Below are 11409 nucleotides of genomic sequence, written 5' to 3' on the forward strand. Positions count from 1 at the left end.
CCTAATATGCAAATAGACCGAACAGTGGAACAATTGAACAACCAGTCACTATGACATGCGCTGACCACCAGGGGGCACGCACAGGACATGGTGAGAAGACGGCAGAGCGTGGAACATGGCTGGCATCGGCCACGGTGGGATGGTGGAGCAGGTGAGTGAGGGCACTAGACCAAGGCGGGGCGCCGGTCACTGTCATCGGGGAGAGCCTCTGGTGGTTACTGAAAATTCTTTGCTCCTGCGCCGTGGTCCCGCCCGGCGCTTGCACCTGTTGCTGGCACCGGCCCCGATCGCCCCTGAGGGCTTCTTCACCTTCCCCTGCTTCTGAGGGGTGATTGGGGCAGCAAGCTGCCACCTCACCCGCTGACAGTGCCAGCCCCATTCACACCTGCTGCTGACACCAGCCCCAATCGCTCTGTGCTGTCAGCGGTGCGAGCAGGGCCGGCACCATCAGCATGTGGGAACGGTGAAGGCAGGAGGGGGGCTGCTGGCAGACAGGGGCCGGGAGGGGCCGGGCAGGGGCATGGATGATGGGCCGAGACCTGCCCCTGTGCCCACCACAGCCTTGAGGCTCACAGTTCCTTTCAAGGTGCATGAATTTGTGCACTTGGGCCCCTAGTAAAAAATAAAAAAAGTAAAGAAACAACATTGACAGCATGCCCCCACCATGTCCCTTTCCAGTCTATAAAGGTAACAGCTTCCTAACTTTTAAAAGTATCTATTAGGTTTACTTGCGCATTAAAACATTTCTTTTGTAGGTTTACAAGTCATTACTGTTTCTGCTGAACATTGTGTTTATGAGATGCATCCATACTGTGTGCAGTTGGAGATCTTTCCTTTCACGGTATGAAGACCCCTCACATATTACATTTCATTCCTCTGGGAGTGGGCACTGGCTGGTGTGCGATACGGGGCTGTTACAAATAGTGCTGCTACAGACACACGGCTTTTGGTGACGTGAGCACTATTTGAATGTGAACGCATTGGGCCTTTTGGATGACAGAATAAGAAATGTTGGCTCTGATGACGTTCCCATCTGAAGACGTTGGCTGAAAAAAGTAGAATGAAGAGGTAAACGTAAAGCCCACCCACCGACTTAGTGTCAAGGATTCCTTGAGTTAAGTCCCGGTGCCCACTCCACACCCACAGGCAGGGATGGAGGCATTTGAAATTCACGGAAATGATGAGTCAGGAAACTTTCAAAGAGCATTTTTGGGGAGCAGCTTACATCGGGAGGCTGAAAACAGTATTACTATTGCAATGTCTCCGTGCCAAGGTTGGTTTGGTCCCTACAGAAGCTCAGGAGACGTACTGTGCAGCTGTGGCCCTGCTGTGATTGGACAATTTACAAGTCCTTCGTCGGAAGACCAGCCCACAACGGTACAGGCTCCTTTGCGAGGAGGCGGCATCCGGGTCTGCTGTGGTGTTGGTGGCGGGCTCTCTGCTGAAGAAGATCAGCTGACAGTGGTCGCCCATGCCCAGGTGTCCTGAGAACCGGCCACCACTTCCACAGTCACGCAGGCCTTCGCGGTGCAGCTTTCTGTGCTGCTGAAAACAGTGAGTCAGGGGACAGCATGGAGCCTACAGACTAGTAGACACCCCCAGATTTCAGCTTCATGTTTCCAGAAGACGAGTCAAGCTGTGTGTACACATCATTCAAAGATTCTACTCTTTCATTTCTTTTTCATCCATCGGCTGTGGGTGAAGAGAGGCCCGGGACCCAGCATGCCTTCTCTGGACTGGGCTTATTCTGGAAAATTCTACTTTATGCCTCTTCAAATATGCATCTTTCAACAAAACACTGAATTCCATGGGACCGTCATGTGCTGGGCAGGTACTCGCTGGAGCCCAGACATGGAGAGGGGGCTGGGTTTGCCCTTAGTGTGCGGCAGTGTGGACGTTACAGTCGCGTAAGCAGAGGGAGGGATTTTATTTGAAACATTCATCCCCCGCCCCCCCCGAGAAATGATGTGTTCACTAAACACAAATACATAAGAAGGGGCTGGGTTTGCCCTTAGTGTGCGGCAGTGTGGATGTTACAGTCGCGTAAGCAGAGGGAGCGATTTTATTTGAAACATTCAGGCCCCCTGCCCCCGCCCCCGAGAAATGATGTGTTCACTAAACACAAATACATTTTGAAATGGATCTGACATACCTAGCATTGCTAGAATTTGGTGGTCCACACCCCTCTCCCCCTCAACCACAGACTATGTGTCTAACAACCTGTGGCCTCAATAAAATGTTACTTTAAAATATTAGATAAGTTTATACAATATTGTAACTGAGCACATTAGGGAACATGCAGTACCCTGCTGCCTCAAACCAGATTGCACGCTTAGCACTGTTTATTTTTAGAAGCAAAAGTGCCTGGCAATTTAAGCACAAGCATTCAAACATTTGTTCCACTTAACTGAGATAAGGTGTCATTCCATTCGACTGTTCTCCTTTTATCATTTGATTAGCCTTGCAAACTGATTTACTATAGGGAGAAATTAGAAAATTCAGAAGAAAAAATATTTTTAAAAAATAACACAACATTTATTTTTGAACTCATGTCTTTTCGATGAAAATTAAAAAGAAAGGATGGGATAGTTACACGTACTATCCATTTGTGTGTGTCAGTGAAGGGAAAACATTCTGGACTCTTCTGTCACCAGACCTGTGTGGGCAACACATTTACATCCTTCAGCTTCTCTCCCTCTTAGTGCTCATGCGCGCCCTCTCTCGTTGTTATACTTATTAAACTCACGGCCAGGAAAGCCGGAGACGTTCATTTAAACTAGAGTGTCAATGACTGATACCTTCAGTAAGCATGGTCTCACTTCCAGATGCCGGAATTAGAGGGGGTTTGGAGCAGGATGAGCTGGTGAGTGGAAGTCTCCCCGGGACTGCAGCCTTCCAAAGCCCACCCCAGAGACGCTCATTGTGGATGTAAGGGCCCGGCTCGCCTGCCCTGGCAGCCACTGGCTAGCGTGCGGACACCTTGCCTGGGCGCCTGGTGGCAGGTGCTCAGAGAATCTCACCAGGACATGCCCTGCAAGGCTGGGAGCAGCTTCCGCTTCCCAAACATTTTCCAAAGCCTCGGGTTCCGGGAAGGGGTGTTGAGAGTGCCAGCTGCCGTTCTGTGCTTCCTGCTTCTCCGTGAGTTCCAGGCAGGCTGCTGTGTATCTGCCCGTGACCACCACCACCACGCAGAGGGCGAAAGAGCCCCAGGCCCCTAGGCGAGGCTGTCAACAAAAGGCTCCCTGAGGAAAGGGCGGGGCTGCGATCCAGGGCTTCCTGCTGGGGTCAGCCCGGTGAAGAGCCGGCTCCCAGCTCTGCCCAATTTGCAGCTGGGTTTCAGATCCAGACTCTCAGAGCCCAGCCAATGTGTCATTTTGATGATGGCTACGAGTGAATTCTGGAGTCACAGTGCTGAGTGGCACTGGGGTTTGCACCATCCCTTCCTAACTGCAGCCTGGAGCTGGAGACTTCGCCTCTCTGCGTCAGCTTCCTCGATGCCGCACTGGGGCAGCCGGCCTCCGTGGTGGGTGGGTGGGACTCAGCGAGCTAACGTGGGAGTATCAGCATCGCATCTGCTCCACGGGTCACTTTTGGTTACTGTGGTTGGCTCTGCCCCAGGACACGGGCCTTGGGCTCTGCTGTGTTTCTATGCCTATTGTCGGGAAGCCTAGTGCCTCCTGACACGATGGTGCACACTTGCCGTCTCTCACAGCCCCGCAGAGTAGTCGCGGAGAGACGACAGTCTCTAAAACCTGACATTTGTGTATGTTTCCGTGGGCTTGAATTCTCAGGCAAAACTGACGGCTTTAGACACAATCACCTACCAACACGCCCACGACCCCTCTCAGAGCTTCCAGGCTTCTTATTTATTTATTTATTTATTTATTTATTTAAATATATTTTTAATGATTTCAGAGAGGAAGGGACAGGGAGAAAGAGATGGAAACATCAATGATGAGAGAGAAGCATTGATTGGCACAACTCCTACTGGGGATCAAGCCCGCAACCCAGGCATGTGCCCTGACCGGGAATCGAACCAGTTGTTGGATTGGTTGTTGCGTCGACGCTCAACCCCTGAGCCACGCCTGGCTGGGCTCCAGTCATATTTAAACATGACTTGCCAATCAGGAAGCTTGTGAGTAACTAACACAGGCATGCTCACCAATCCCTGGCGGGCTATTTATTTTACAAAGAGGAAAGGAACCCAGGAGTTACGCAGGATGAAAGGTAGGCACATGTATTTGTAAGATGAGGCTATAGTCCGGGGTCCACATCAGAGGGAACCCTGTGGTCTAGGGCAGCATGACCGAGTCTTTCTGGTAGAGGAAAGTTTTATGGCATGGCCTTGTCTTCCATGAGAAACAGCGGCTGGGTCTCCCCCCTTTGAAGTATTTATTAGGAGCTGTAGCTCAGGGCTTTCCCCCTGAGCTGCGTGGAAGAATGGAATGACAATGACTTCATTTCTTGAGGATTTTACTCTGTGCCAAGCATTTTAGAAACATAATCTCTTTGAAACTATGATAACATTTTTTGTTTGTTCCTTTTGTTAATCCTCACCTGAGGATATTTTTCCCATTGATTTTTAAGACATTTTTAAAATATATTTTATTGATTTTTTACAGAGAGGAAGGGAGAGGGATAGAGAGTTAGAAACATCGATGAGAGAGAAACATCGATCAGCTGCCTCTCGCACACCTCGTACTGGGTATGTGCCCGCAACCAAAGTACATTCCCTTGACTGGAATCGAACCTGGGACCTTTCAGTCCACAGGCCGACGCTCTATCCACTGAGCCCAAACCGGTTAGGGCTCCCATTAATTTTTAGAGTGAATGGACGGGAGAGAGACAGAGAGAAAGAGGGCGGGGGGAGAAACATAGATGTGAGAGGGACACATCCATTGGTTGCCTCCTGCTCTCACCCTGACAGGGAACCAAACCTGCAAGCCAGGTTCGTGCCCCTGACTGGGAATCGAATCTGCGGCCCTTCTGTGCGTGGCTGACGCTCTAACCATTGAGCACACTAGCCGGGTCTAAATCTATGAAAACATTTGAGACAGCCCTCCTCTCTTTACAGGGTCCTGTCATTTTTAATGTGAATTGTTTGCTTACACTTAAAAACTAGGATACTTTACACAAAAATCAAACGTTCTGATTGCGCTGGACGCACATGGCAGTTATCAGGGGGGCCGAGGCCAGTTGCCAATGTGATTTTCCTTCCTGTGTGAGTGACTTGGTCTTCGTGCCTGGAGACCCAGAGGGGTTTTTCCTTTAGTGGTTTTAGTAGGATGTGTCTAGGACTTGCAGGTACTGTGCCAATTTTCCCAGGTTTTGGGGGGAGCTTTGTATAGAGAGTTTTGGTATTTTGCTCAAGAAAGTTTCCTTGAATTTTAAATATCAGTTGTTTCATTGTTTTGTCTTTCTTTTTCACAAACTCTAATTACAAATATGCTTTAACTTAACAACTATATGGTGGGCAGTGGCCGCTGGGGGTGACTTTGGTAGTCCAAATAGAAATTAGTCTTAACTGGCGGTGGCAATTATTTATATACTATATTAATGGAAATGGCTAAAGTCCTTAGGATGTACCTGAACTTATAAGCATTCTAGCAGACATCTCATTCACACAGTTGAAACTAAGAGAGACATCCAGAAGGAGGCCTACTCATGACCTTGACGGACGTTGGGGGATGCCAGGACCTGGGGAGGAGCCTCCAAGAGTCCACGGCCTGGCTCTTTGCTATGAAAATCCAGACATTGGATTTTACCATCCTCTTCACAGAAGATAAGACTCGGGAGAGATGTTTTACACTCACCAAGCACAGCAGGGACCCACCCCTGACTGATGCCTCTCTGAGGGCTACAGTGAGGAGGCATCCCCTGTCCACCGAAACGCACATATAGAACGAGCTACAAATAAATTTGTTGATTTAAACTACTGGGCTTTGGGAGTTATTTGTTACTGCAGCAGAACCGAGCCCATCTGGACTGATACTGCCAGCCTTAGGCCAGTCTTTCTCAGCTGCCCAAACAGCATCCATTATGACATCAGTCTCAAATAATTTGCTTCTGGTTAGAGGGAAAGGAACAAAGTTAGTAATGATTTTTTTTTAATGAATCTGGACAGATTCAGAACTATCTCCGTTACTAAGTGACCCAGTTACTTGCCTTCCATCAGGCTTTCTAGAGAATGAAAGGAAAGGGAGGATTGATTGTGCATGTACCAGGTACCCGGCAGAAGCCACCACCGGACTTATTCTGTGTGCCTGGGAGGTGTGCTGCACACACTGCTTGGCAAAGCGTGCGTTTCTGCCTTAGCTGTGTAGCTCCTTTGAAAGAGCTCAATCCATGAATGTCCACTTGGTGTAGGGATCTTGCCAAATTCTGATTTGGGGTGAGTGACAGATGGACAATTGAGACCACAGCCAATCACCTTGTGGGGTCCTGCCCAGGTGGGTACCCACTTTCTCCCCATTCATACTTCAGCCCCAAATTGAATCACAGGTTGGAGTGGGACGAGCCTGGGAAATTGCCTGGTTGTTCCCTCCACAGGCAGAGGCAGTTTCAGCATTAGAACTGAGGTCTGCGGAGGCCCAGCCCAACTCTGTTCCCCCACATCTCAGACCCCCTACATCACTGACCCACAGCAATCCAGCAGCAGTAGGGAAGGTGCCAGGATGCAAAAATGCCCGAGACACAGGGAGCTGCTCCAATCTGGGCTGGGAGCAGCTAAAATGGATCTAGATGCAAAAGCTAAGGGGCATAGGTCATCCACTCTTCAGAGGCACGGCTTTCCTATCTCTAAAATAGTCCAATAGTCCCCAGATTAGCCTTGCTTTGTGCATTCACTGAGATAATGGATAGGAAAACTTCTCTCACAGTTAATATGCACTTAAGCCTTATTGGAATGAACCGAGTCCTGTTGGGCAGGGCTGGCATCCTCGTTTCATGGTGCTTTGTTTTATAGTGCTCTGCAGATATTGGGATTTTTCCAGACTGAAGGCAAGACCCTCTACCACCAAAAAGATGACAACTCGCTGAAGGCTCAGATGATGCATAGCATTATTTAGCAACCAAGTGTTTTTAACTAGTGTGTACATTGTTTTTTAAGACTTAATGCTATTGCCCATGTAATAGACTACGGCAAGCATGCCAAACTCAAAGGCTAACATACCAAATAAACAAGGCATGCGGCCCGCGGGCCGGGAGTTTGACATGCTTGGACTACGGCATAGGGTAAACATAACTTTTACCATGCCCTGGGAAACCAAACAAAAAAAGGCATGTGATTCGCTTTATTTCGATATTTGCTTTATGAGGTGGTCTCCTAATGGTCGTCAACCTTAAGGTTTGCCAGCTCCTCCTCCCACAACGGGCCCTATTCCTCGCACTCCTGCGCTGCCCCCTGCTGGGCGGTAGGAGGAAGAGGGACTCGCCTGGGTTATGATGCCGCCTTTGGTTGGGCTGCCTGGCTGCTATGCTTTCTGACTTACATGTTCAGCAGGAACTCATCTGTCACAGAGCTGTCCACAACGAATGGCCGGAGGAGGGTGTGTGCACCGCCGGGGGCTGAGGGCCGGAGTCAGGGACCCAGCTGCTAATCCTCAGCTGCAGGGGCCTCACAGCTGTTTATTTAACTTTGGGTTGATGTCATCGGACATTTTCCCGGTGGATTCTCTGATTTTACCGCAGTGGCGGTACTATGATCACAGCAGCCAAAAATTGTCCTTGCCCCTGAGTGCCACCAGAGAGGTCCCCACAGCACCGGGAAAATCCCAGAGCCCACAGGACACGTGGGGCTGAGGCCGCCCTTGTTCCACGTCATCTCATCCGATCCTCATTACAACCCGGTGAGTCAGGCCGGAAGTGAGAGCAACGGGTGGACACGGGGATGGAATGTGGCAGCTACAGCCCAAGGCCTGGCTCTTACGCCTGGTTCTGCCACACTCAGTGATCATGGTCCTCTGTGAGCCTCACTTTCTTCATCTGCAAAATGGGTAGAAGAAAGTCCTCCAACGGGAGAGTATTTTGTGAACAGCCTTACACTTGTTTTTGTGTCTAATTACTGATAGGAGAGGCACGTACAAACGTCCATGGACTGCAGACCTGATGGGCAGGCTCAAACAGGTTGGGGGGCGCCAGGAATGGAAACTGGGTTTTCTCACCTGAGACCCCAGTGCCTTTTCTTCATCACCACCTGCTGTCTTTCCACGCAGTGCACGGATGACTACGGGTCTGTCTTGTCTTCCAAAGAGGCTGCCTTTTTCTCATCAGAATACACAGCAGGGGCCAGGTACAGAGCCAGGGGCAGGGCAGAGAGAGAGAGTGGCGGCTCGCCGAGGAGATGAAGAGAATTCACAATAGCTTAGGAGGGTGAGGTTAGCCTGGGCGAAAACAGTTAGACATAATGACCCCTTAATTCCCACAATCCTCAGAAGTGGCGTCCCTTTTGAACAAGGCCAGCAGGATTAAAAAGAAAAACCGTTACAAATCCCATGAAGCCAGAGTGGCGGGTGCTACAGCGCTCGGCAGTGGTTGGCCAGCCACGCGGTGCAGCCAGCCAGCCTGGACGTGGTGGCCAAGTCTCCGGAGGTGGCCTCTGTCCTGCCTCCTTTGCTTGTTCCCCCACCGTTTATGGGGTGCCCAGGCGGCACCCCCTCCCCGTTCTTAAACTTTTTGAGTTTAGCAGAGCAGCGTAGAATCAGAAATCAACATACTTCGTCGGCTGATTCATTGCCTGAGGGACAGGACGTTTTGTCTAAGTGACTTGTCCGTTTCAGAGGGTGGAGTCGGAGGTGCCTTCAATGGGGCTCAGGTATCCGGACGGAAGTGCAGAGCCGTTCCAGGTGACGTGTGCGGAGGCCGTCCTGAGGTCGCACTCAGGTGAAGGTTCCCAGGGAGGGTCACCTTTAGGGTCCAAGATGGAGTTGATTCAGAGGGAAAGGATCCAGCAGCCCCTTCCCCGGAGCCAGGGCCTCCCTGCTCTGGCTGGGTCCTTCCGGCCAGCTCTCCCTGGCTCCCTACTCCTGCTCACCTCTCTCTCTAAAGCACCGTTCAGGCTCCTTCACACTCACCTCCAAGTCTCCCGGCACTTGTGAGAAATCAGACAAAATAGCAGATGTCTGAGTGCAGGGATCTCCAGCCCTAGGCCCGGCTGCATTCAGCTGCACACAGGCTGTCTTGGGCCCCTGCAATGTTCTCAAGGTGCCGGGGAATTCCACCTGGAGATCCAGACGTCTTCCCTGGAAAGCCAGAGGATCTATGACACCGAGCGCACAAGCTGCATGGCCATAGGCTCAGCTGAGCAAGAGGCTGTCCCCCTTTATCGGAGGGTGAGATTTCAAGGTCATTGGCATTCCCTGCCAGCCCCGTTTCATTCCCTTTTGTTACCACCTCCTGTAAGCATTTTAAAAAATATATTTTTGTTGATTTTTAGAGAGGAAGGAAGAGGGAGGGAAGAAGGGAGGAGAGAGAGAGAAAGAGAGAGAGAGAGAGAAACATCTACATGAGAGTGAAACACCGATCTGCCTCCTACATGCCCCCTACTGGGGATGCGTCTGAAACCGGGCATGAACCTGCAACCTTTCAGGTACATAGGATGATGCTCAACCGACTGAGCCACACCGGCCAGGGCCACTGTAAGCATTTATGTGCATCCTCTGATGCGTTCCTTATGTTTACTCTCTCATATGTTTGCTATTATTTTAGTCAGTATGTGGAACAATTTTAATTCCAAATATTTTGCTGTAGGGGCATCTGGTAGCACATGAGGTGGTGATGTTTTTCTGGGGGAAAGGCATTCTGGAGAAGATGGCCTCCTTTATTCCTTCTTAATAAAATGATGACAGTGTTTAGACCCTGTTTACCTGGATGACTGTGTATTAGGAAACAAGTAAAAATGTGATAGAGGCTTTTTAGATTGCTGGACACAAACTCGTTTGTTGATCATCACAAGACAATTAATTGCCCTTCAGTTAAGTTTTGGGTATTTTGGGTACCAGGCAAGTCTGGGCTCAGAGTGAAGGAGTTTGAGTTCCTCCCTCAGTATTGGGATGTACGGTCTTTAGTGGGGGTGCTTCTACCTCCAGCTTCGCAGTCAGAAACATGAGTCTGTTGTTCTCAGCCTTTTCCGAAGAGTGCCCCACTGAACACGGCTCACAGAACATTAACCCATGTTTTACACCCACAGTTTTCCTACGGTCAACGATGTGGGGAAGTACTGGGGTGTGTAACAGTAACGGGTTTCTTTATTGTGCGGCTTCTCAGATATATATTTTTAAATATATTTTTATTGATTTCAGAGAGGAAGGGAGAGGGAGAGAGAGATAGAAACATCAATGATGAGAGCAAATCATTGATTGACTGCCTCCTGCATGCCCCCTACTGGAGATCGAGCCCACAACCCTGTCATGTGCCCTTAAGTGGAGTTGAACCCAGGACCCTTCAGTCCACTGGCCGATGATCTAGCCACTGAGCCAAACCAGCTAGGGCTCAGATATTTTAATGGACGAATGTGCACTGAGAATTCCCAAGAAGAAAATGTAATAGGCAACATTTTCCAAATTTGTTTGACTATTGAAACTATTGTTATTTAATTTTACAAGAATATCTCGACAGGCATCTCTGCGGAGTAATCTTTGAGTAAACCCAGCAAGGTGCTTATTAAATTCTCTTTCTGGCTGGACATCAAGGATATGAGATAGATGCACTTAAATCAGAAAGGGCTCCACACATTATTTCTACGGCACTTGGCCTTGTCCACGAATCACTGAGAACACCGCCCTCCCTGGACTCCAGCGTGTGTCCCCGACAACATATGGAAGCCTTTCGTGTGTGATCCGCGAGGAGGTGGGGGTGTGGTGAACAGTCCAGGGTGACAACAGCACCCAGGAAACTCCTGTCGCCAGAGACAGAGCCTGGAAGATCCCGACTCAGACCCGAGCTGTGCTTTGTCCCTATTGGAGGTTGAGAAAGCCCCTGCCCCCTCCTGGTACCAGCTGTTTCATCAGGAAGCCAGGGGCCATTATCACCCACCTCACAGTGTTTGTGTAGACGAGGCACGTGCCCTATGCAGGTGGACAGCCTGCGGCTGCGTCTGGTCCGTCTGGTCCGGCGGGAGTCTTCTGGCTTCGCTGTTGCCTAAGAATCGAGGTTGCCAGTCCCACCCTTTCCTGAAGCCCCGTCCAGGAGAAGTCCTTTCTCCCAGGTCACGGGTAGCAGCGCCCATCCACCTAATTCCCTAACGCAGTGGTTGGCAAACCGCGGCTCGCGAGCCACATGCTGCTCTTTGGCCCCTTGAGTGTGGCTCTTCCACAAAATACCACGTGTGGGCTCGCACGTACAGTGCGATTGAAACTTTGTGGCCCATGCGCAGAAGTTGGTTTTCGGCCTGGGCGAGTCTATTTTGAAGAA

General features: G+C 50.1%; 1 protein-coding gene across 1 annotated transcript in view; it reads right to left on the reverse strand.

Annotated features, from left to right (window-relative positions):
• Positions 1–1296: 1296 nt before the first annotated feature.
• GSG1L2 (GSG1-like 2) overlaps positions 1297–11409 on the reverse strand; it is a 16469-nt gene continuing 6356 nt past the window's right edge. Inside the window, 2 exon segments of the mRNA XM_014549815.1 lie at positions 1297–1545; positions 3021–3214. Coding sequence (XP_014405301.1) covers positions 1297–1545; positions 3021–3214 — 443 coding nt within the window.

The sequence above is a fragment of the Myotis brandtii genome, unplaced genomic scaffold, assembly GCF_000412655.1.
Source record: "Myotis brandtii unplaced genomic scaffold, ASM41265v1 scaffold573, whole genome shotgun sequence".
Taxonomy (NCBI): domain Eukaryota; kingdom Metazoa; phylum Chordata; class Mammalia; order Chiroptera; family Vespertilionidae; genus Myotis; species Myotis brandtii.